General features: G+C 56.7%; 2 protein-coding genes across 2 annotated transcripts in view; both read left to right on the top strand.

Annotated features, from left to right (window-relative positions):
* Nucleotides 1-13,749, top strand: part of P3H1 (prolyl 3-hydroxylase 1) — a 20,740-nt gene extending 6,991 nt beyond the window's left edge. The window contains exons 5-15 of the mRNA XM_086716670.1: nt 273-412; nt 6,017-6,106; nt 6,404-6,456; nt 6,631-6,752; nt 8,563-8,690; nt 8,816-8,911; nt 9,331-9,481; nt 11,808-11,925; nt 12,343-12,418; nt 12,729-12,869; nt 13,287-13,749. Coding sequence (XP_086572796.1) covers nt 273-412; nt 6,017-6,106; nt 6,404-6,456; nt 6,631-6,752; nt 8,563-8,690; nt 8,816-8,911; nt 9,331-9,481; nt 11,808-11,925; nt 12,343-12,418; nt 12,729-12,869; nt 13,287-13,421 — 1,250 coding nt within the window. The 3' untranslated portion in view covers nt 13,422-13,749. The remainder of the gene's footprint in view (nt 1-272; nt 413-6,016; nt 6,107-6,403; nt 6,457-6,630; nt 6,753-8,562; nt 8,691-8,815; nt 8,912-9,330; nt 9,482-11,807; nt 11,926-12,342; nt 12,419-12,728; nt 12,870-13,286) is intronic.
* Nucleotides 13,750-18,351: 4,602 nt separating this feature from the next.
* CLDN19 (claudin 19) lies at nt 18,352-23,799 on the top strand. Its single transcript, XM_025912096.2, has 5 exons — nt 18,352-19,595; nt 20,619-20,783; nt 20,893-20,977; nt 22,760-22,912; nt 23,668-23,799. Exons 1-5 carry the CDS (start codon nt 19,373-19,375, stop codon nt 23,714-23,716), a joined length of 675 nt encoding a protein of 224 aa, XP_025767881.1. The 5' UTR covers nt 18,352-19,372; the 3' UTR covers nt 23,717-23,799.
* The last annotated feature ends 1,256 nt before the right edge of the window (nt 23,800-25,055 follow it).

Below are 25,055 nucleotides of genomic sequence, written 5' to 3'. Positions count from 1 at the left end.
AAAAAAAAAAAAAAAAAAAACATTTAAAAAAAATTTTTTTAAACATTAGGCAGGCCTGAGGATGTTGAGCATCTTAAATCAATTCTATATTCTGTATTTATGTAACTTCTGTTCTTATTCTACAATTTCCCCCTCAGATCAAGCAGCTGTGTTAGGTAGCAGGGCCATCTTGTGTGTCATCACCGCCTCGAGCTGCACTGAGACTCGGCATCAGTGGTTCTTGGTACCCAGGATGTCTAATCTTCCCAGCCGTCTCTTTTTTTGCTCTGCAGTTGGGAATTATACACAGGCTATTGAATGTGCCAAGACCTACCTCCTCTTCTTCCCCAACGATGAGGTGATGAACCAGAATCTGGCCTACTACACAGCCATGCTTGGAGAAGAACCAGCCAGATCCATTGGCCCCCGTGAGGTGAGAGATTGCCTTAGTTCTGGCAGCTGCGAGCCGAACCCAGACCAAAGGGCAGAAGGGGGTGGGGGGTTGCGGTCTGGCACTGCTTGGACAGGGAGGTGTGAGGGCACTAACGTACTTGTCACTCAGGAACAAGGGAACAGCCTCTCTCGGTGCGATCGGGGCCCCGAAGTCTGTTGTCTGAGTCGTAAAAGAAAAACAGAATTGCAGTGCGGGCACCCTTTTCCCCTTTCTTGGCACCTCTGCTTTGAGACTTGATACTGTTTGGCCAACATCTATCGTTTTTTTACTTCAAGCTAAACTCTTTTTTCACTCACCTATTTTCTTGCCTCCGTTTCCTCCCTGTCCCTTCTTTCTGCCATTGTGTGAGCTGAGCTCTCCCTCTCTCAGCACTATGCCCGACTCCCTCCCAAGCAGACCCAGTGACCAAAGTGAAACTCTCTGACATGTTCAGTGGTCATTTCTAGGTGGTGGATTATTTCTAGGTGGTGGAATATGGGTGATGTTTGTATCTTGCCCATTTATATTTTCTAAATTCCCTTCAGCGAATGGTATTATTTTTGCACTTAGAAACATAGAAAGTTCTCTGTTTTTTTTTTTTTAAACATTTATTTATTTTTGAGACAGAGAGAGACAGAGCATGAACGGGGTGGGGGGGGGGGCAGAGAGAGAGGGAGACACAGAATCTGAAACAGGCTCCAGGCTCTGAGCTGTCAGCACAGAGCCCGACGCGGGGCTCAAACTCACTGGCCGTGAGATCATGACCTGAGCTGAAGTCGGCCGCTTAACCGACTGAGCCACCCAGGCGCCCCAAAAGTTCTGTTTTTAAACTTAGTGAAATGTGATACTATGATCCTTGATATTTTCACATACGCCTTGTACACGCCCTGGACCCTCTTCTTGAGCCCAGAACGGTGAGTTGGATTTGAAGTCACTAGTCTGGGCTCAAGCACCTGCTCCTCTAGTTACTAGCTGTATAAACTTCTGCATGTCGTGTTCTGCCATGATCTCAGGCACATGGCATGGCCCCTCTGAGTCTCGGGTTTTCCTTCCATAGAATGGGATTGTGGTTCTTACTCTTTCTTTAACACAAGATGGGCGTGAGGGTCAAATGACATACTGAGTATAAATGCACTTTGTAAGCCAACAGGCACAAGTATCTCCCAGATGTTTTGTGGACAGGTAGCATCACGAGGGCCTTACTGATGGTATATGACACAAGCAGCCAGTGGCCGGTTTCCTCACCTCTTACCTCAGCCATCTCTTGAAACAGGGGGTGGCCTATCACTGCAGGAGCGATCCTTGGTTTCAGAACAGGAGAATGAGTGAGACTTAGGACGGCGAGCCTGTCGCCTGTGTCCTGCTGGCTCCTCTCAAACAAACCCTGTCTACATACTGTGAAAAAGTAACTTTGGACCAGTTTTTCAAACAGATGCCAAAAGCTACTGTTACTCTAGAGGCAACCCATTTGCTTATGCACCAAATCTCTGGGACAAATGTAGGGGGTGCAAAAGCAAGCACACTCCCGCGCCGCTGGCGGGACTGTCGGTGGGACTGTTCGTTTAACTGGTGATTCTACCGCCAGAGATTTGGCCCGCAGCAGAGTTGCCCTGGTATGCAGAGGTAAACGGGCACAGATACGCATCAGAACCTTGCCACTGAAAGCAACCAATCGAACCGCGCTAAGTGCCGTCCGTTTGGGAACTGTCTACGTAAATGGCAGTACATCTGTTCAATGGTATACAAGACACCTGTTTTATTGCATGAGCAGATTACTATGCACCACTGTGAAATTGTCTCCATGAGACTGTTTTAGGTAAGGAAAACAAAAGAGATCTGTAGTTATATTCTATCCTATTTGTGTTTTTTAAAACACATAGGTATTTTTTAAACTGTATACTTTTTAGACAGATTGATGAGAAATTGTTCATCAAATTACCCCCAAGGAATGGGCCTACAGGTCCTGGGTAGGGAGAGAGACCAAAATGTTTGTATTTATGGCTGTTGGCACTTTGTGGATTTCTTATAGCTACACATGTGGGATTTTTTTAATATTTATTTATTTTGATGGGGCACCTGGGTGGCTCAGTTGGTTGAGTGTCCGACTTTGGCTCAGGTCATGCTCTCACAGTTCGTGGGTTTGAGCCCCACGTCGGGCTCTGTGCTGACAGCTCGGAGACTGCTTCGGATTCTGTGCTTCCCTCTCTCTCTGCCCCTCCCCTGCTCACACTGTATCTCTCTCTCAAAATAAATACACATTAAAAAAAATTTTTTTAATATTTATTTATTTTGAGACAGAGAGAGAGAGGAAAGGCAGGGAGAGAGAATCCCAAGCAGTCTCCACACTGTCAGCACAGAGCCCAACATGGGGCTCAGTCCCATGAACCGTGAGATCATAACCTGAGCTGGAGTCACTATAATGTATTACTTTCGTGTCTTTTTGAATGCCATCTAAATTTTTTTAGTGTTTATTTTTGAGAGAGAGAGACAGCACGAGCAGGGGAGGGGCAGAGAGAGAGGGAGGCACAGAATCTGAAGCAGGGTCCAGGCTCTGAGCTGTCAGCACAAAGCCTGACGCGGGGCTCGAACCCACAAGCCGTGAGATCATGACCTGAACTGAAGTCAGACACTTAACCGACTGAGCCACCCAAGTGCCCCTTGAATGCCATCTAAAGCACAACCTTAGGGCACTGATGATACAGAAAGGCATTTAATCCAAAATTTACAGACTACCGTAGTAAATCTAATAGTGGATACGTATGCAAGCTGTAGTGGAATCATGGAAGAGAAATAATCGACTGGGCCGCCTGGGTGGCTCAGTCCGTTGAGCATCCGATTCTTGATTTTGGCTCAGGTCATGATCCCAGGGTCATGGCATCGAGACCTGCATTGGGCTTCATGCAGAGTGTGGACCCTGCTTCAAATTTTCCCTCTCTCTCTCTCTCCCTCTCCCCTTCTCCCCTGATGATGTGCCCTCTCTCGCTCTCTCAAATTGAAAAAAAAAAGGAAATAATCGACTGACAAGTCATGGAAGGCTTCACAAGAGGAAGTGCCGTTGACATTTGGTTTTAAAAGCCTTCAGCAGGTGAATGAGGCAAGGAAGGGCCTTTTAGATGAAGAACAGCATGTGCAAACAACCTGGACGATTGCCCCACATAAATGGAAGGTGATACTGGGGAGTTACAGACAACGAGGCCTGGGAGGGTCAGATTTTGAAGGGTCTTGAGTGCCTTCCCAGGACCTTGGCCTCTATTCCATAAAGCAGACAGTGGTGGGTGCGGGAAGGGATTTAAACAGTAGCCCGACCAGCTGAAACGGTGCAAGGCTCAGAACAGGAAGGAGCTAGAAGCAGGAGACCAGTACAGGGTTACGGTGGCAAGGCAGAGGGGGGCTGCTGGGCCGAGGGAGGCAGTGGCTGGAGGAAGGAACTCGCTAGGTGGAATAGGAGGCGGCAATGGCAGAATGGTTCACTGCTCCATCTTCCCATCTAATTAGAACAAAACTTCCAGCTTTGGAGACACATGAGTGGTGCTGCCTACCTAACTCAGGTACATACAGGTGGAGCAGGGCACTTTCCTCACAGGTCTGCCCTGTCTGTACTCCAGCCCCAGGTAGCTAAATTCTCCCCTGTTCACCAGGAGAAGGAGGCAGAGGATGAGGCAGTAGCCAACTTCCTATTGTGGCTGTTGCGGAGCTTACTGTTGAAAATAACCACTCTTCCGATGTGTATGGCATTTAGTCTGAAAAATTCTTCCACAGCTTTTGTTTCATTTGATTCTCATATGGTGAGGTAGGGCCACCAGCTTGCCCTGAAGGAAAAAAAGCAAGGTTCTTCCTTCCTGGCTCTGGAATCCCAAGTCTCTAATAGAAATAACCCTTCTCGGGGCGCCTGGGTGGCTCAGTCGGTTAAGCAGCGGACTTCAGCTCAGGTCATGATCTCACGGTCCATGAGTTCGAGCCCCGCGTTGGGCTCTGTGCTGACAGCTCAGAGCCTGGAGCCTGTTTCAGATTCTGTGTCTCCCTCTCTCTGACCCTCCCCTGTTCGTGCTCTGTCTCTCCCTGTCTCAAAAATAAATAAAACGTTAAAAAAATTAAAAAAAAAAAAAAAGAAATAACCCTTCTCTTGCGATCCCCTCTCCTGTGGAGACCCGACCTTGTAGTTGTCCTCTTTGGCCACTAGGTGGGGACCGTCTCATTTGAGAGGGTGCTGCTTCAGGTGCCTTTGTCTTGTTCAGTTAAGACCCTTTTCCCTCCACTTATAGTCGTATTAGTGAGTTTGGAGCAGAGGGAGAAAATAAACCACTTTTAACTAGAACTTTCCTTTCTGGAAAGAAGGTAACTAGCATTTGCTGAGCCCTGTTCCAGGCCACACACTGTGCTGTGTGGTTTACACCCATCATCTCATTTAATCACCGCAGCAGCCCTGGTAGGGGGCGCTATTCTCCCACATTACAGATGAGAACATTCTGGCTCCAGGAGATGGGCTGACTCGCACAGTGGCCTGTGGCTGGTGGTGGTGACCCGGTTCTGGCCCAGCGTTACCCCAGGGCTGGCACAGTTCCTGTCTCATAGCTGATATTCCACAAATCATTGCCGAGTGAATAAACATAGGAGTGGGATTTGCTTCCTAGGAGCCTCATAGAGCTGTGGGAGAGGGTTAAATGGGAGAATGCACCTAGCTGGGTGTCTAGAACTTGGTGAACCACTTAAACTCCTTAGGAGAAAATTTCCATCTCCCCGTTGGGTAAATATGATAGATGATGTAGAACTCATTGATGTCTTGTTAACACTTTCCTTACTCCCCTCATCTTTTCTTTCAACTGATGGTGTCTTCTTTTTCTTTTTTTTTTTCCTCCTTCTGCTGCTTGGTGGCTAGCAGGGCACCTAGGGAGAGATGTGACCCTGGAAGGTACTTAGTTTCTCTGCCCTGGGTAAGCCCTCTCTGTGAGCATGTGTGGGTAGGGCTGGAAGGCCAGACCCTGCTGTTGTAGCTGCAGCCGTGGGACCCCGGGAGGGATCCGGTCTGCTCAGAGTCTGAGAGGAGGCAGGGGCCTAACCAAAATCACGTGGGCTTCAGGATTGGGAAGACCTGGGTCTGAATGTCGGTCCCTGCTCCATTTCCTATAGTGTCACCTTAAACAAGTCACATATCCCCTCTGCTCCTCAGCGTCTTTGTCTCTAAAATGAATACTGTCAACTTCAAAGGTGGCTGTAAAGGTTAAGTGATAACACATGGGTCACGGAGCACCGAGGTCTCCTGCCTCAGCATTGAACCCCTATGGAAGTCCAGAAAGAACTCTCCTTCTTTGAGGAATATTTCCCCATCTCCTGAGAATCACCAGATTTCCTGTCTCGGAGATTAATGGGGGGAGGCAGGGGGCCTTATGCCACCCTCAGAGGCGTTGCTTGCGCCAGGCCAGAGGAACCCGGAGCACAGAGGTGCTGGAGAACAGACACACTAGTACTAGTGGGAGTGGGAGAGGAGTCTCGGGTCACGCGGGGAGCAACAGCGCAGAATGTGGGGTTGCACTCCCCCCTCCGCACCCCTGCTGCAGAGCTAACAGGACTGAGTTCCAGGGCCTTCCTTCCACTCCTTTTCCTCAGAGTGCCCGGGAGTACCGACAGCGCAGCCTGCTGGAGAAAGAACTGCTCTTCTTCGCTTACGATGTTTTCGGAATTCCCTTTGTTGACCCGGTGAGCCAGGATGCAGGAGCTGGGGGTGAGGGGGCTAGCTGTGTGACTCTAGGCAAAAACCATCAGGGGCCTGAGCCAGACATGGGACCTGTGAAACCTGTGGACGAGAGGCAGAGGAAGACAAAGGGGAGTTCTGGGCAGCCAGGGGTGACTCCGGCTCCCACACCTCACTTTACCTCCTGAGAGGAGGCAGGCGATGAGGCGGGTCCTCCCGTAGGCCCTAATCTACGCACGGAGACCTTGGAGGATGATGCAGGTCGCTCTACAGTGTTGATCTTTCTCCTGATCTGCTTTTAGGATTCATGGACTCCAGAAGAGGTGATTCCCAAAAGATTGCAAGAGAAACAAAAGTGAGGCCCCTGAAGAAACTGCATGGCTGGACCGGCCTGATGAGGCACTCGAGGCTTCCTGAGCCCAGGCAGATGTGAACTCCTGGCAGGGGGGTGGGCTGGTCCAGGCTGGGAGGCTGGGGTGGGAGCCAGGGTGGCCCCAGAACACAGTGCTCAGGGTGGCCGTGCTCACAGGTCCGAAAGGGAAACAGCCGTCCGCATCTCCCAGGAGATTGGAAACCTCATGAAGGAGATTGAGACCCTGGTGGAGGAGAAGACCAAGGAGTCGCTGGATGTGAGCAGGCTGACCCGGGAAGGTGAGAGGTCAGAGCCTGGGGGTCTGCGGCTATCATGTACACAGCAAGCTGGTGTCCTTGCGCAAGCTGACCAGCCCCAGGACCTGTGCCAGGCTTAGCCTCGCCTGGTGCCCTTTTTAACTCACCAGGACTTCCACCCAGAAGGGGCACTGACGATTGGTCTTTGGTTAAGAGATAGGATTCCTGTTGTCACTGCAATGCTGGTTCAGCTCACTGCAGTCAGTGTTTACAGCACAGGCCTCATCCTGTCCCCCCCCCCCCCCCACACCGCTTCCATCATGTACCCTGTTACCAAGCCTCCAGATCCGAGGGCTCTGCCCCCGTGCCTGCCCCCTCCAACCTGCACTGAAACTGCTTTTCCTCACCTGTCTCCCTAGGCCTCTCCTCTCCCGGTGCTGCAGGCCCCGGTGCTGTCAGAGCACTCCTGTCCCTCCTTGGTCTGTCCTTCCCCTCCCCCGCCACGTGGCTAGACCAGTCTTCCAAATACAAGGACCTTGCCCCTACCCACCCTGCCTGCCCCTGTCACCTCATGTTGAGCTCTTCCCCTGCTTATACCTTCTGTTCATCTGCCAGCCTGTCCCTCCTCCCAGGGCCCGCCCATCATCTCTGTCCACAAAGCCTTTCTTAAACTCCCAGCCCTGAGGATCCCCTCCGTCTTCCTTTTGAGCTTCCTAGGCAGCCTTCTCTGTGCTTGCACGAGGTCTGCCCATGTGCATAATTGTTGGAAGAGGTGCCACCTTCAGGTGTGAGACCCTCGCGGGGGCCGGGCACACAGTGCAGCCTCAGTAAATAGATGGAATTGAATTGCATCTCCAGTGGGTCCCCAGCATGGAGGGAGGCCACGAGAAATAGAAGAGAAGGTTGGCCTTTGCTCCGCTGTGGCTTAAGTTGACAGTGGTTAATTTAACAAGATTAGCATATGAAAAGAATTGGCCCAGCATTCCTTTGTTTTCACTCTATTGTTTCTTTGGATCCTCATAACTGCCTGGGGGGGTGGGTTGGGCAGATGGAAGTCCCCATTGTAAATAAATACCGCTGCTGCTGGTGACAATGATGTGATGGGAACTAAAGTTTTGAGCATTAACTATGTGCCAGGGATTGTGCTCGTTTTTTTGTTTTTGTTTTTGTTTTTTGAAACAGGGCGGCTAATTTAGCCGCTCCCCTTTAAAAAAAAATTTATGTTTGAGAGAGAGAGAGACAGAGTGAGTGGTGGAGGGGCAGAGAGAGAGAGAGAGAGAGAGGGAGATGCAGAATCAGAAGCTGGCTTCAGGCCCTGAGCTGTCAGCACAGAGCCCAACGCAGGGCTTGAACTCACAAACTGTGAGATCATGACCTGAGCTGAAGTCAGACGCTTAACTGACTGAACCACCCAGGCGCCCCTGTGCTAGGTTTTTAATTTGCCTTGTTGTTCTCTTACATCAAACAAGCATCAGACTTAGGTAGATGCTATTTTCTAGATGAGGAAATTAGAGCTCAGGGAGGTTAAGTAACTTGCTAAGGTCACACAGCTAATAAGCATGTTCTTTCTGATTCTGGGGCTCATAGTCTTAGGAATGTGTTGGTGATGTTTCCTTATTGGCAAAGGCCCAAGAACCAACAACTGTTTGGGAGGGGAGCCAGGACTAGCGCTTGGCTCTTCTGTCTTGTCAGCTCCAAGTTCTGTCCTCCTGGCCACCCCACCTTTGGAAGTGACCGAGTAGGAGGTTTCTCTGGTGACCTGGAAACACCTGGAATTTCTATCCCCATCCAATGGAGAGTGTCTGGACAGAACTGCTGCAGGTCTCAGCCCAGTCTCATGACTGCTTTGCAGGTGGCCCCCTGCTCTACGAAGGCATCAGTCTCACCATGAACTCCAAAGTCTTGAATGGTTCCCAGAGGGTGGTGATGGATGGTGTCATCTCCGATGATGAGTGCCGAGAGCTGCAGAGACTTACGAATGTAAGGGAAACCCGGTGACCGCACCTTCACCCCAAGGCCCAGCCTCCTCTGCACCAGTGCCCCTCACTGCTCACCCTTAACCACCCCAGCTGCCCTGTCTACGTCCTGTGTTTTGGGCCTTGTAGGCAGCAGCGACCTCAGGAGATGGCTACCGGGGTCAGACCTCCCCACACACCCCCAGTGAAAAGTTCTATGGAGTCACTGTCTTCAAGGCCCTCAAGGTAAAACCAATACTCAGTGTTCTAGAGTGTGGGGGATGGGAAGAGGGGACGCTCAGGCTTTGGGAGAGGGGAGAGTTGGGGGTGGAGGCAGGAAAGGTGAAGGTGTCTGCCTGTCACAGGATGAATTAAGTTGAGGGAGGTGGACTGTTGAGTCCTGGCTAGTAAACTCAGTGTGATCAGAGCGAGGCAGCAAGACTGACCGGTGTCCAGAGCCGGGAGAGTGCTTTCTGAAGGGCTGCACAAACTGTTCATAAAGAGAAGGGTGGAGGAGGGGCGGGTGTAACACTGGGGGGCCGTTGTGCATGGGTGCAGCGTTGGCACTTTGGGCGAGGGACAGGGAGGGGGGCCTGTTGCCTCAGTGGGTCCCGTCAGCCCACAGACGGGCGTTCAGGGCAGCCGACCACTGGTCTCCTTGGCAGCTGGGACAGGAAGGGAAGGTTCCCCTGCAGAGCGCCCACCTGTACTACAACGTGACCGAGAAGGTGCGGCGCGTCATGGAGTCCTACTTCCGCCTGGACACCCCCCTCTACTTCTCCTACTCCCACCTGGTGTGCCGCACCGCCATCGAAGGTGGGCCTTCTCCATCCCTGCCGCTCTCACTGCACACGCTCTGTGCCCTGGCATTGGTGCCGAGGACGTGGGGAGGAACAGGACAAGGTCCTTTTCATCCTAGTTGGGGAACCAGAAAGTGGCAGCCCAGTGCGATCAGTGCAGCCCAGGAAGTTACAGTCAACTGGGAGGACAGGAGGGCTTCCCGGAGGAGGTGATGACAGTTGTGCAGGATGAATAGGAGCTGTGGAGTGCGCAGGTGATGAGAGGTTGTTTAAGCCAGAGAGAACAGCATGTGCAAACGAGGGCAGGCATTGGACAACCTGGTGATGGGGCTAAGAAAGTGGCCGTTTCTGGGGAGTGGGGGTGAAGTTGGGGTAGTCAGATAAGACTGGGGAGGCCTTCAGAAGCCAGATTATGGAGAACTACATTCAGGACTTGGTTTTCATCCTGTAGGCCATTGGTTCTCAGCAGTGGTGTTGGACGTACAGGTGTGTAGATCAATCATGAGCTAAGTCGCAAGTTCTCCGTCACCACCTGTTAAATACCAAATCTGTGAGAGATCTAATTTTATAAATCAAGGAAGATTAAGGAGCACCCAGCTGGCTCAGTCAGAGCGTACAACTCTTTTTTTTTTTTTTTTTTTTTGAGAGAAAGAAAGAGTGCACAAGTGAGGGAGGGGCAGAGAGAGGGAGAGAGGAGAATCCCAGAGGGAGAGAAAATCCCACATACACTCCGCACTGTCAGCGCAGAGCCCAAAACTCAAGCTCACCCAATGCGGGGCTTGAACTCACAAACCATGAGATCGTGACCTAAGCCAAAGTCAGATGCTTAACTGACTGAGCCTCCCAGGAACCCCAAGCATGCAGCTCTTGATTGTAAGTTCAAGCCCCACAGTGGGTGTAGAGATTACTTAAAAATAAAATCTTTAAAACAAAACAAAAACCAAGTCAGAGCACATTCAAGGTCATTCCTTGCCCGCTCGCCCTCTCTTCTATCCCTTTTGCTGTCCTGAGGAGGGGTGAGGGATGGCCAGTGCCCGTGGAGGGGACCGGGGGTCACACGTGGCCTACAGCTAGATCTGTCGTGCCACAGCCTTCAGAGGCTCTCCGCACTGATGCACTGTGGCTAGGTGGTAGGGATTAGAGAGCTTTACTCTCCCCCGGAAGGTTTGGATTTCTATCAAAATCTGGACACACCCAAAGGAATGTGTCAGATACACAACTATATGTGTCACGGCATCCCAAGCTGGGGGCATGGGCAGTGGGAAGCTGGGAAGAGTCATCAAGCAGGAAGGACTCAGTGAGACCTCTTTTTTACAAGGTTAGTTTCGCTGCTTTGTGTTGAGAGATTCGGAGGGCATGGATCAAGCCAGAGGGAGGAAAGCCGGTCAGCCGTGACCTGGGTGGGTGAGGACAAAGGCCTAGAGCTGGCAGGTGGTGTTGGGAGTAAAGAGAAGGGAAGACGAGAGGGGGGTGTAGGAGGTGGAGGGACAGGGCCTGATGACTGGCTGCACAGGTGGGGACAAGTAGGAGGAATCTATGGTGACCTGACAGGGCCACCAGCCTGCTCAGGGCATGCCAGACATTTGCGCTGGGGGCAATGGCTCTGTGTGATGTGCGCGCTTGCCTGGTGTCCTAGAGTACGTGCCGTCTGCTCTCTTTCACGACCTTCCTCCTGCATGGCTCCTCCACCTGCAAAGCCCTACTGAGACTACCTCTTTACCTTTTGATTGATTGATTGATTGATTGATTGATTGAGAGAGAGGGAGAGGGAGACATAGAATCTGAAGCAAGCTCCAGGCTCTGAGCTGTCAACACAGAGCCCCACGCAGGGCTCGAACCCACTAACCGTGAGATCATGACCTGAGCCAAAGTCAGACGCTCAACTGACTGAGCCACCCAGGCACCCTGCTAACTCTTTACCTTTGCTCCTACCTGTTCCCCCTCCATGCCGTCCTCACCTTGTCTCCCACTGCATATGGAGTCTCACCGTACCCTGCCTGCATCCTACCACCCTCCTGACTCCTCATTTTTACTTACCTGGGGGTTCCTGTTTTGTATTGTAGCCAGAAAGCTGGGGTCGTGCAGCTCAGCCCAGAACCTGCCCCTTGGTTAGAGCCTCCTGACCCTACTTGCTGCACCTGTTTGCCCCACCAAGAACCTTCCTGGGAAACCTGCAGATTTGTCCTGGCCTCTGGGCTGGTGGCTGAGCCAGAGAGCCCCCTAGTTCATTGGCCATTTCCATAGACCCAGACACATTTGGGGAAGTACCCCCCCATGCCAACAGGAGAGCTGCAGTGTCTCCTGAGGTGTCCCCGCGTTAATGTGCGTTACCCCGGCCCCAGAGGCACAGGCTGAGAGGAAGGACAGCAGCCACCCAGTCCACGTGGACAACTGCATCCTGAACGCCGAGGCCCTCGTATGCATCAAGGAGCCCCCCGCCTACACCTTCCGGGACTACAGGTGACAGCTGTCCCCCTCCCCAACACAAACACACACACACACACACACACACACACACACACGGAGCTGTGGGCCCAGCTGTCCCCAGAATGCAATCCCTATCCCCACGCCCTCTGGCTAGGAGGTCAGTTAGGGAGTCATTCCAGTGTGGTGTCATGAGAAGGACAGCGGATTCTCTGGAGTGAGGGTAGAGGGGTGGGAAGGCTGGGGTCATGTTTGAGGCTTCAGAGAAGGGTCTAGAAGGCTCTCTTTCCATGAAGCCATCCTCCAGCTGCTGGTTGAGAGCACCTGGAGATGAAGGAACTGGAGCTGTGGGTTGTTGAGGGAGGAGAAGTGAAGGGAAGGGCAGGGAAGGGAGGGGAAGGGAGGGGGGGAGGAGGAGGAGGCCCTTGGCAAGACACTGTCTGTTGTTCCCAGTGCTATTCTTTATCTAAATGGAGACTTCGATGGAGGAACCTTCTATTTCACTGAACTAGACGCCAAGACTGTGACAGTGAGTATGCCCTTGTCCCCATCCCTGGGAGACAGAAACGCCCAAAGCGCCATGGGCCCAGCGGCCAGGGCTCCCCTCCTCAAGCCGAGGGGGGGTGGGGGGGGCGGGGGGGGGACGCGGGGGGTGGGGGCTTTGAGATGTGTCACCTACTCCTCTGAATGGCCACCTCTCCAGCTCTGGTCTTTGGGAAACCAGGCTGAGGAACCACCCTTGATCCCGGACCCTGATGATCCCGTGTCCCTTCTGAAGACAGGTTACAGTCTCCATCCCATGTACCACCCCACCACCCCACACTTTGTGTCTCCTTCAGGCAGAAGTACAGCCCCAGTGTGGAAGGGCTGTGGGGTTCTCTTCAGGCACCGAAAACCCGCACGGAGTGAGGGCTGTCACCAGAGGCCAGCGCTGTGCCATCGCCCTGTGGTTCACGTTGGACGCCCGGCACAGCGAGCGGGTGAGAGCACTTGGTACCGCTGTGGTCTGTTCCTGGAAGGGCTCGGGTTCTGCTCCCACCTTCCCGTCTCATTGCCAGTGGCTTAGACATGACAAGAGTCCCAGGCCTTGAGTCCACAGAGGCCCCTCCCTCCAGCGATGTGTCACCGTGGCCACGTCTCCTTGTCCTCCCCGGCCCTTCTTCCTTACTTGTAAACGGGGCTGTAGGTCAGGGATGCCAGGATCGGGGACGATCGTGGTGCTTGACTCCCTGGCTGGGCAGCACCCCAGCTGTCCGCCCAGAGAGGAGGAGCTGTTGGGAAGGAGGGGAGCTCAGAAGCCAGGGAGGAAGACTTTCTTGTTCTCGGGCGAGTAGCGCCTGAGAGAGGGGAGTGCCTGGTCCCGAGGCCTCTCTGAATAGGCGGGTCTGTCCTTGTAGGACAGGGTGCAGGCGGATGACCTGGTGAAGATGCTCTTCAACCCCGAAGAGGTGGTCCTCCCCCAGGAGGGGCCCCCCCAGCCCGTCGAGGAGTCTCTCTCTGGTGGTGAGGCGGGGCGCAGGGATGAGCTCTGACGGCGTCCGGCTCACTGTGGGTGGGTGGCCAGACCCACCTGGAGTAAACGTCCTGCACCCTGGACCGGCCGGCCCCTGGGGGCTGCGGAGCAGTGAGAAGGTTCCGCCTGCTGCCTGGCCAACGGGACCCTGCTCACGGCCGTCCGCACGGTGCTACTGCTCCCCGAAGTGGACATGGCAGGACGGTCCTCTCTCCTCTGGACCCGGCTGTGGGCTCGGGACACAGGCCCCGAGCCACCCCTGGAGGCCTGCACAGGCAGCCACATGACAGCACTACGGTATTTAAGTGTCTGTGTAGACAACCAAAGAATAAATGATTTGTGGGTTTTTTTTTTTACTCAGTAGTTTATTCGGAGGGTCGAAATATGTCCACCTGCTGTAGAACTTTCACTTGATAAAGATCGCTCTGGGCAGCATACAGCTCCGGTGCCGTGTGGGGACGCCTGGCTCAGGGCCCGGCTTGGCCACTTCTTGTGCAGCCGTGGGCCAGACACTTAACCTCAGAGCTGTCATCGGTATAATGGGGACCCCGGTGCTCGCTCTGCCCACCTCCTGGCAGTTGTGTGGCCCGGGTTCAGTATCGGCTGTGACAGCACTTCGTACACTGGAATGCTCTGGATGAATGGTAGGGATTATTATTAATCCCTCTCTGGCAGCGACCAGCTGGTCAGCAGTGCTCTGGCATGATGCCTCCATGTCAGCCACATGCGTCCTGCTCTGCCGTCTGGCCTCAGAGTCCCCGTACCTCAGGGCCTTCGTGTGCAGGACAACGCACACCTCCGGGAGACAAGGAGCAGACGGCTCCCCTGGCCACAAGCCCGTCTCTCCTCCTGGGCTTGAGATGCTGTGGGGTATGGAGTTTGGGAACCTGCACTCTGAGTTCCAATGTATTTACTCAACCAGGAGTGATGTCCTGAGCGCCAGCGAAGTGCCTGTGCTGGAAATACAGTAGCAAACAAGTCCCTGGCCTCACAGAGCTTCTATTTTAGTGGGGGGAGACAGGTAACAAACGTGTAAACGTGTGTGCATGTGCTCCCGCATGTGTGTGTGACCTTTCAAGGTAGGAAAGAAAGCGAGTCAGGCCCAGAGGAGGCAGGGGCAGGGCAAGGAGGCCAACATAGCACAGAGTAGGCAAGAAGGACGGCCAATGAGACGGGTCTCATCGGTCACCGTGGACGCTTGGGCCGTGACTCAGTGAGACAGAAGCCCTCGGAGGAGTGACAGCATCTGCTGACCTTGCCAAGGCCTCGGTGAAGGGTGTATGTGGAGGAGGGGCTTTGGGGCAAGGACCAGATGAAGAGACTGCGGCAGTCCTCAGTGGGGGAGGGGAGGGTAATGTGGATCAGGGTGCCAGCGGTGAAGGTGGTGGAAGCGAGCAGGTTCTGGACCCATTTTTGAAGTAGAGCCCGCAGGAGTTGCTGGTGGGTCGGTGGTGTGAGAAGAAGGAACATCATGGAACATCATGAAGGCTTCCAGCACTTGGAAGAATGGAGCCACTTCCCCCTGACAGGGAGACTGTGGAGAGATGGCGCTGGGCATGGAACCGGGAGCCCGGTGTTACGAGTGTTATGCTGGAGTTCAAGGAGCCTGTTGGGCCTCGAAGCAGAAATGCCAACGAGGCGGTTGGACAGTTTAGGGAGAGGAGGAGGGAGGGGCCAAAACTTCAGGAGCCATCACGGCCGTGAACGGTGTTCAAAGCAGGGAGGCTGAGGTCAGCGTAGACAGGAAGAGGCAGGAGACTGAGCCTGGTGGGGCGGCGGGACCCAACAGAGGATGGGGGGCCAGCCGCGAGCAGGGGAACCAAAAGGGTCGGCGTCCCGGGGCGGCCGATGGCAGTGGCTCCCGGAGGAGGGGTGAGCAGGGGGCAGTGCTGCTGAGAGGCTGAGCGGATGGGAACTGAGGAGCCACTCGGGACCAGGTGACGTGGAGATCTGCGATAGCTTGGCAACACTCTGGAGAGGTGGTGTGGATGAAAGGTGGGCTAGAGCGCCTCGCAGGAAGGGGAAGAGAGTGAAGTGGGGATGGCGGGTGTAGACAGCTCTTCTCAGGAGCTCACCTCTACGTGGGGGCATCGGGATGAGCTGGCGGGAGACGTGACGTGGCGGAGCAGCTGCTCTTAAGCTGGGGCACAGCCGCATGTGTGAGTGTGCTCAAGGGCAAGGGGCGGTCACTGCTCCGCCAGTCACTGGCAGTCGTGTCCTGTTTGGTGACGCGCTCACCATAGGGAGAGAGGACACACTGATGGAGCATGAGCTTTTCCACAGGCTGGGCTGGGCAAAGCTCACTTCCACCCTGGGTGCCGTGCGACCTCAGAGTGCGTGTCCTCCCCAGTAACGTGGGACCAGGGCCCTTACCACCCAGGATGTTTGACAGGAGTAAGGAAGGAATGCTCCTCATTTACCTGGAACCATGCTTAGCATGTAGTGGACACCCAACGGAACGGAAAACTACATCGGCCTGATTCTGGTCCTCCAGAAGTTTCCACAGTAAGGCAGATGATGACCTTTATACAATCTCACTGTATGCCAACCACACAGAGACAGCCGATTGTCAGGAAAGGCCAAATGTTTTCACCGTCCAGAGAACCAGGAAAAGTGCACGCAATTAGGAGCGAGGGCTGGTTGTCCAGGATGCAGGGGGGTGATGGCAGGGTGCTGGCTGTGACTGGCCGAGCCCGGGCGAGAAGTCTGCTTGAGATGAAGGGACGGCATCATGGGAGCATTAGCAGGGATGGGAGACAACCCAGCCGACGGGAGGGAGATACAGACCTGGAAGGAGCTGGTCTCTGGCACCCCAGGCCGCTAGCAGGGCTCTCGGCAAGGGTATCAAAGAAAGCCTGTGCTCAGCGTTGTTTGGGGAGGAGAGGGCACCACCAGCAGCCACGCGAGTTGCAGAGACACCCTCCCGGCCCCTGGGTGAAGTGTGGGGACCCCCTCACTTCCTGGTTGTGTGGCCGGAAGCAAGTCCTCTCCATTCCCAGCCTGTGCTTCCACAGGAGAGCCTGGGTCTCAGTGGCAGGGAAGACCGGCACCACCTCCTGAGCCCCCAACACTTGAGGTGGTGGCTGCTGAGGATGTGCTGGATGGCCCTCCTGGCTGGCAGTGGGAGAGGGCCAGGGAAACAGCTCCAGTGTTTCACGGGGAGGAAGGCAGAAACATTTAATCCCCAAACCAGTCAATGATCAACACATATCTGCTAAGCAGGGCTCTCTGCCAGGTACTGCTGGGCACGGCGTGGCTGTGGGTCTCCAGCCACAGGCAGCCAACCCCGCCCAGGACGAGAGGGCAAAGGCGGGGGTGGGGGTGGGGGTCTCGCCCAGGTGGGAGTCTTTTAGAAGAGCTTTCATTAGCCACATTTCTTCAGGCATGTTACGTTTTCCAAAAGTACTTTTACCTATGATTTGATCCCTGCGACCCTCCCCACCCCCGCCACGATGAACTAGACAGGGCCAGTGCTATTATCCCTATTTTATCTCAGAGGGGCTAAGGGACTTGCCTGTCACACAGCTTTCTGGTGGCAGAGGTAAAGCCAGAAGACTCGTAACCTAAGTGAAAGCGCTTAAGCAGGGACGTGTGGCACCCCAGGGCAGTTTCTAATTAGTTCCTGATGGAGGTTGAGTTGGGGCCCTGAGTGTTCCTGCTTTCCCCACAGGCCTGGGAGTCACTGGACTGCAGGCGTAGCAGGGGACCCCACCCAGGAGCAGGATCTGGATTCCAAAAGGCTGGAACCTTGGTGAGGGAAGGCCCTCAGGGTAGGAGAGAACATTCTGGTAGAGCAGACTTGAAACCTCAAATAACAAAGAGGAGGGTTACACAGAAAAGCTTCAGAGGGGAGGTGAGCCTCATTCTGGACCACAAAGTGGCTCTGGGTCCCCAGTACGGGGGGAGGGATGCCCTGGACGGAGGGGTGTATAGGCATCCCCGTATATCCGAGGCCTCAGCACCCCCAGACTTTGCTCTTGGAGACTGCTATGTGACCCTAAGTGGCTCACTTCCCCTCTTTGGCTCTCGGCCCCCTCATTGATCAGAGTCCTCCTCAGAGAGGCAGGGTGTGGGGTCCATGTGGCTCTAACGCACAGACCTGCTGCGTCCTCGCCCAGGGTAGGCTACCTCTCCACCTTGGCTCCTTGTCAGTGGAGGGCCTGCCTCCACTGGGGCGGAGAGGGCTGCCCTGAGGACTAGACGGTTCTGGGCGCAGAAAGGATGCTCACTTCATCCCCAGAAGTCTCTGCTCTGGGCTCCGGCGATGTCCTCCGTTTCCCCGGATCGTGCTGTGTCCGAACTGTCTGCGGTAGAAACGGGATCCCAACCCACCCTGACTTCTCTACAACAGCTTTGAGTTTGGGACCCTCGGGGTGTCCCAGGAAGCAGGTCTGTGTGTCCGTGGATCCACGTGGCCCTGGCTGTCCAGGCACAGAGGGGGCCCGGGGTTTGGAACTGCAGGCCAGCAGCGCCCACCCCTGCCCCCAGCTGCTGGAGCTGCAGGCCATACCAGGGGCCCACGCCCTGGGCGGGTGCACAGGGCAGCCATTGTCTGCGCAGTGCCTGGCACCCTCTCGTTTGCATAGCCACGTGAAGAATGTGAGGGAGCAGGCTGGGGACGAGTCCCTGCGGAGGGGGGCCGGGCTGTGGGGGAGGAAGCCTGCGGGTGGGGGTGGGGGGGTTCACGGCAGGACCCTGCTTTCCCCCAATGCGGTCCAGGAAAGGCAGGTGGGCCGCTGGGGATGGAGGGGGCGGCCAGGAGGCGGGGCGCTGGCCAGAGTAGGAGCAAGATTGTGGCATTCCCCCTGCACCCACGCCTGGCGGTGCCCACGGGGCCAAACTGAACGTGAGGGGATTGCTAATGAGCTCGAGGAGAGTTAAACATTCCCCTGTTCCAGAGGGCTGAGCTGGGATGGGAGAGAGGAGGGGAGTGTGGGGAGCTAGGAGGGGCAGCCTGAACCCCAGGAATGTGCAGAGGCCACGGCTCCCCGCCAGGCTGTTCTGGAGCTGGAGGCCAGGGCCCCGTGCCTCCGGCCCCAGCAGGGGCTGCTAAACCAGCCAGCAAGGGGATTAACGGGGCTGAACAGTCTGCCTTCCTTCAGACTGATGCCAGGAGGTCAGTCCTATCTCCCACCTCCCCGACCAGGCCCCTTGCTGGCTGGCAGCCAGGTCTGGCCCAGCCTTGATGGGGTCCTTCTTCTGCCCCCTCAGATCTCAGACCCCACAGTGCATATTCCCTGGCCTGGCCTCCCCTGTTTTTGATACATATTCCCCCCTACCCCCAGAACCCGGGATTCCCTCTCCGCAACATCCCCTCCCCAGCCCAGTCTCTCCACATCTGGATCTGGCCTCAGAGCCCTCTCCAGAAAGTTCTCTCTGATGTCTAACTCTAGTCTTACCTGACGCAAAGTGGGATTCCATTTCCTTTCTGTCCTACAGAGGACAGAAAACCCAAGGGGCAGGTCAGCCAAGCAACAGCAAAGTCCATCATCTCAGGGCTGGTGCTGGGGCAGGAATTAAAATTGTAGGACATGTGCACGGTTGCTAAAGGGGGTTCCCCGGCAGGAAGGCCCTGAGGGCAAGCAGGGTCACTCCTCCCAGCCCCTCCCCTCTCTTTCCCTGGGAGGCGGGGCCGAGGCACCCACCTGGGCCAGGGCCCCACCCTCCACCCCCAGGGGGCTGGCAGGAGCTTTGCTGGGGACCCTGCCCTGGCTCAGGCAGCTGCTGTGGGCGGGCCCCTGGCCTTCCCGGCCCCTCGGCCTCCCCCTGCATTCTAGAGCCCAGAGCTTTTGCCTTTGCCGCTGCCGCTGCCGGGCTGCCACCTCTCCTTCTCAGCCTCTGGCCACTCGCCGCTCCCTCGCCCCCCACCCAGTTGTTCCTCTCACCTGGCCATGACCCCAGCTTCCCCAGGGACCCTGGCCCGGCCCTGAGCCCTGGGACCTCCAGCCCCCTCCTCCCCTCCCCTGGGCCATGGCCAACTCAGGCCTCCAGCTCCTGGGCTACTTCCTGGCCCTGGGTGGCTGGGTGGGCATCATCGCCAGCACAGCCCTCCCGCAGTGGAAGCAGTCCTCGTATGCGGGCGACGCCATCATCACGGCCGTGGGCCTCTACGAAGGGCTCTGGATGTCCTGTGCCTCCCAGAGTACGGGGCAGGTGCAGTGCAAACTCTACGACTCACTGCTGGCCCTGGAAGGTAGGCCTCCCACCAGCTGGGTGGGGGGAGGCGGGATGTGGGGGAAGGGGGGAGTCTGGAGGAGGCTTGCCCACAGCCTGCCACCTGCGCTGGGCCTCATTCTCCAGCCCCTATCCCTGTGCGTTTAGAAAATCCAGGCCAGCCCGGTGCTCCGTGGAGGGCAGGGGCTCTGGCTCTGGCAGCCACGATCCCAGCTCACCTTAAAGGAGCCACTACCCCTTCTCTGTGTTCTCTTGTCCTCATCTGTAGAGGAGAGCACAGGACTGTGGCAGGGTTAGCTGAGAGGGGTGCGTGGCACTCAAAGAGGCTCATTCCCTTCCACTTCTCCCCATACTCCCTATGCAGACACACTGCGCGCACACACCTTCATGCCAGGCCTGCACCTAGACACGCATGCCCCCATCTGGGTGCACCGACCCACACCACGCACAGGCCTGTGCACATGGCGTTTGGGCACGTAGGTCCCTCTCCTTCTCCTGGGGTGTGGGGTTGAGCCTGACAAGTTGGCTTGTAAACGGGCCACTGAAGCTCTGTCCCTGGCTCAGGGCCAGCCCACCCACCCTCTGCCCAGGGCCCCACAGGCCTGAGTCGGGCAGCTATCACACGACCCCCCTTCCCCATGCCCATCCAGGCAGATCACCTGGCTCCTTCACGGACCCAGATCCCCTGAGCTGCCTGAGGTCCAGGACTGACCTGGGTGCAGGTGTATACCTGCCGTGGGTGACTCGGAGGGCAGAGGGGAAGGGGACCAGGAGGCAGAATGACCGATAGAGAAGGCGTCCCTGCCCGAGAGCCAACCTGGGACGAGCTGGGCCTCGGACACCCTTGGTTCTTTCTTCTGCTGAATCTGCAAGGCCCCAGGAGGAACTGACCCCTACTGCTTGGGAGAAGGTGGGCCAGGCCCCAAAGGGAGGCCACCTGCCAAAGAGCAGCAGACGAGAGAACTCAAACTACCCTGCCGCTCCTCCTACCCCCCCTCCCCTCTTCTCCGACCACCTACTCAGTCCCTCCCGCCCTGCCCAGGTCACATCCAGTCAGCCCGAGCCCTGATGGTGGTGGCCGTGCTCCTGGGCTTTGTGGCCATGGTCCTCAGTGTGGTTGGCATGAAGTGCACCCGGGTTGGAGACAGCAACCCCATTGCCAAGAGCCGCATCGCCATCTCTGGGGGTGCCCTTTTCCTCCTGGCAGGTGAGTGTCCCTGGCTCCCTCTCCACCATCTCGGTTGTGGCAGGTGGCCCCACTCTGGGTGGCCGACTGGGGCCAGAGAAGGGCTGAGCACTCCCTCCTTTGTCCTTAGGCCTCTGCACTTTGACAGCCGTCTCGTGGTATGCCACCCTGGTGACCCAGGAGTTCTTCAACCCCAGCACACCAATCAATGCCAGGTGAGTGCCAGGGCACGGCTTGGACCAAGGGACAAGCTGGGCCTCCCGCTCCACTGCCTTTGTCCAGCAGGGAACCTGGAGGGAGAAACAGGGGATGAGCACTGGGTGTCGCCACTGAGAAGCTCTGGAGCGGGGAGCTAGGCAGGGTGTGGCTGGGCCCTCTGAAGGGGCAGGAGGCCTGTGGAGGGCGCTCCAGGGGCTAAGCAACCCGGATCCAGGTTTAAATCCCAGCTCTGTGTGTGCTTGCTGTGTGAAAGCTCAAGTTCCTTTATCTTCCTGAGCCTGGTCTCCTCCCTGTAAAATGGAGCTGGGACCCAAGGACCCAGCTCACACGTGGTTGTGAGGGCTCAATGAGATACCGCGGAGAGGACTTAGCACAATGCCAGGGCCCTGGAGAGCACTCAGCAACCCCGTTGCTGTGATTCCCGCAGAAGGCAGCAGGTGCTTTGGGCTGGGAGATGGAGACTGGAGAAGTGGTAAGGGCAGTTGTGGGGGGACCTTACGGCCATAGGAAGATTTGGCTCCCCATCCTGGGGCGGAAGGCAGCCAACAATCCTGGCTGTGGCATGCAACGTGGTGGGGAGGAGATAAGACCAGTAAAGTGCAAAGGTCTGGAGCAGACCTTGGGGCTAGAGGCTAGCAGTGAAAAATACATTCAGAGATATTTAGGAGTTAGCATGACCAGGACTAGTAAGGCCGAGGGCGTGAGGGCGGAAGAGGGGGCTCTGTGAAAAGCCTGGGCCCACCTGGCTCCAACCTCCCATCTCAGCTTGCCACAGTAGAGAATGGGACAGTCTCCACCCCAGACATCCCAAAAGACCTTGGGCCCCGGAGTGGAGGGAGAATAGGAAAAGATGCTGGGGCTGTTGCAGTCTGGAAGGCTCCCTGGAGAAGGCAGAGGTGTGGTGAGGGAGAAAAAGGAGACCTCAGGCATGGGGCTTGTTCCCTGGGGTTGGCAGTTCCAGCCACAAAGATCTCCAAGCAACAGGTGGCTCAGCTCAGAGACAGACACCAGCCTGGCACTCGTTCCTTATCCCTTCAACATTTCCCAAGGCACCCAGTATGCTGGCCCTGTGCTGAGCCGCGGAGGAACGGAGGAATCCCATGCTCTCTGCCCTCCAGGCGCTCCCTCCGGCTCGGGCAAGCCCGGGGGGCTGAATGGCCATCCAGTGAGAGTCAGGGTCAGGCACAAGGGGTCAGGGAAAGACCCTGGAAGGAGGTGGCATCTGAAGTGGGCCCTTAAGGCAGAGGAGCGGAGCACAGGAGGCACAGACAGGGTCCCTCCAGGAGGGGGGCACCTCAGGCAAAAGCATGGAGGCGGGGAGTCCTGGGGGCGCTGCAGAGAGGCCAGGAGGCAGGAGACACGGGGCACTAGGTGGAGGGGCCCCGCGTGCCCCAGAGGAGAGCAGGGAGCCCAGGCTGGGAGTTCTGTGGGTCAGAGGGTGACCAAGAGAAAGATGGCAGGGATTGCCCTGCTCCTCCCCGTGGCACTCGGCGGCCCCCCTGGACACCCTCCTCCGGCCAGATGAGGAAAGGGGCCCGAGTACGCACGCAGAGCGGGCCGCCCTGGGCCTGGGTCACGCTGGGTGATGCGGCTGTGCTGGGTGATGTCGGTGAGGGGGAATGGGGGGCATTCATCTGAACTTACCCAGAGAGACTGGGGAGGCTTGGGAGGCCCCTGATCTCAGCTCCCCACACCCTGCACGCCCCTTGGGAGGGGGGAGCCCCGGGACAGGGCGGGCCTACAGCCACCCCTGAAGGCATCCTCCCTACCTCTTACAGGTACGAGTTCGGCTCGGCCCTGTTCGTGGGCTGGGCCTCCGCCGGCCTGGCCATGCTGGGGGGCTCCTTCCTCTGCTGCACATGCCCGGAGCCCGAGAGAACCAACAGCAGCCCGCAGCCCTACCGGCCCGGCCCCTCGGCCGCTGCGCGAGAGTACGTCTGAGCCCTGCACTCTGCCGTCCCCTGCGGCACCCTGGGCGGGGCCAGTAGGGCACAGCGCATCCCCGAGCTGCACTGAGCAGCTTGTCCCCACGTAGGCACCCACCCTGCACTCTGAGACTCAGAACCAGACAGAGGGCGGCCAGAGGCAGGACTCAGCCCGCAGGTGCACGTGCACGTCCAGGTACAGGCAGGGACCCGCCTGCACCACGCACGGGCACCAGCACGTTTCCAGCCCAGATGTCGTCACTTTCACGGGCCGCTATTTACTCATTGCAGAGCTACGTGAGGGCCTACGCTGTGCCGGGCCCCGGGGACACGGCCACAAAGGTGGACCTTGGTGCCCCGTGCTCTGGGGTGGCTACAGTCTGTCCCCTTCCCAGGCTGACAGGTTCCTCACAGCAACCCCACGAAGGGGGCAGTGCCAGGATGATGAATGTCCCCATGTAACACATGAGGAAACGGTTCAGAAAGACCAAGAGACGTGCTCGGCCCGCTGTCCCTGAGTTCAGGTCTCAGGATCTTCCAGTAGATCCAGCACCACGTGCACATCCACACACAAGGCCAGGCCAGAATGTGTCCTTCCCCCACAACCCCCCGCTCCCAGGAATGGGCCCCCGGTTGGGCTGCTGTGAGGGCCCAGGTCTGACCACACTGGCCAGTCCCTGCTCCTAGGCCTGAACCCCACAGCCCCTGCCCTGCCCTGTTGCTCACCCCACTAACCAGCTCTCCTCTCTTTTGACTTTCAGACCAGTTGTTAAATTGTCCGCCTCCGCCAAGGGCCCCCCGGGTGTGTAATGTCCAGGTCCCCAGCCCGACTGTCCCCCTGCCACACCTAGACTGTGTGTTTGGTATTTTTTGGAAAGAGAAGTGAACATCCAGTCTTGAGTGTGGTGTCCTTCGATCTGTCCCTGGCATGGCTACGATGGGTCCCTGGGTCCTTGCACATACAGATGGGGAGACAGACCTCCAGGGTGGGTTACACAGCACATCCAGTGCTGATCAGGGCTCCAGGAAACTCCCCAGCCTGGCTCTGACCTCAGAGCCAGAATGAGGGGACATTGTAGGAGCTCGCTACGTGGAGAAGGGACTGGGAGAAGGATGTTAGGCTCCTTCAGGCATTAAGCCTGTCCTGAGCAAGGTTGCAAGTGCCCTAATGCTGCCCCTTCTTCCTCACCCACCCTTCCTCCTCTCCAGTCTATTGAGGTCCCACCACAGCCCTGCCCTGCATCCAGAGTAGGGAGAGGTGGTCTGAGGCTGCCTGGGACTGTGGCTGGAGTCCCGTCCTCATGCAGAAGTGTGTGGGCCAGCCTGGAGGGGCTTTTGGTCTTGAAGTACAGATACCATGTTAGTATAGAAGGGGGAAATGTCCTCAGAGGGAGATAGGGAAAATTCACCCAGATCGGCACCTCGCCTCGTGCTCAGGCCTCATCCACCCCAGAGTCTCTGAGTGGCCACTGCCCTCTGCCGTCTGGAAAGAGCGGACCATAACTGTCCCCTGCCTTCCCCCTGCCCTCCTCTGCCAGCTCTGTCTGGCTTCCTCCAACGCCTGTCTTGTGACCACCTCTCTCATCAAGTCACCAAAGCCCAAGGATGCAGCCCAGCCTTCTCCCCCAAGCTTGGCCTGAAAGAAGTCTGAGAAGATGATGGCGGGCACGCTCCCTGGGGGTCAGGGATGGGAGGAGAGGAGCAAGCGGCGGAGGGGCTGTGGGATTATGGGCGCAGGGCCCTGGGCAGGCAGCTGCTGCGCGTGCGTCCACAGGCTGCCTCAAGAGGCCGTCGCCTGCAGCCTCTGGCGAGAGGGGTGGGCAGCTGACCCTGCACGGGTTTAGAGTCCCGGCCCTCGAGTTATGAATGAGAACGACACGTCTGTTGGGGGCTGGAAGCTATAATGCAGCACTTCCTGCCTGCTTTCAAGTCACCCGGGGACCTGGTGCCCAGGCTCCACCCCGGGCATCCAGACGGAATCGGCCTAGGGTAGACCTGGCACTGAGTTCAGGCAGCTCCTAAGGGACTGCGCTGTGTGGGAACCTCGGTGAGGCCTGAAGCTCGGGGCTGTCAGGCCCACGTTTCTCGCCACTCGGAGGGGACCTGCCGAAGAAAGATGAGAGGAAGCCCTGTCTCCCTCCACCTTTCC

Source organism: Puma concolor, chromosome C1 (genome assembly GCF_028749965.1).
Source record: "Puma concolor isolate L17-30 chromosome C1, mPumCon1.1.hap2, whole genome shotgun sequence".
Classification (NCBI taxonomy): Eukaryota; Metazoa; Chordata; class Mammalia; order Carnivora; family Felidae; genus Puma; species Puma concolor.
The sequence above is the reverse complement of the archived record's forward strand: the minus strand, read 5'-3'. Positions and strand labels throughout refer to the sequence as shown.

Excerpts from the sequence above, each read along its gene's own strand:
- CLDN19 (XM_025912096.2), top strand. The coding sequence starts at position 19,373 with ATGGCCAACTCAGGCCTCCAGCTCCTGGGCTACTTCCTGGCCCTGGGT. Across the intron at positions 19,596-20,618 it reads CTCACTGCTGGCCCTGGAAG|GTCACATCCAGTCAGCCCGA; the intron begins GTAGGCCTCCCA and ends CGCCCTGCCCAG. Across the intron at positions 22,913-23,667 it reads CCCTCGGCCGCTGCGCGAGA|ACCAGTTGTTAAATTGTCCG; the intron begins GTACGTCTGAGC and ends TTTGACTTTCAG.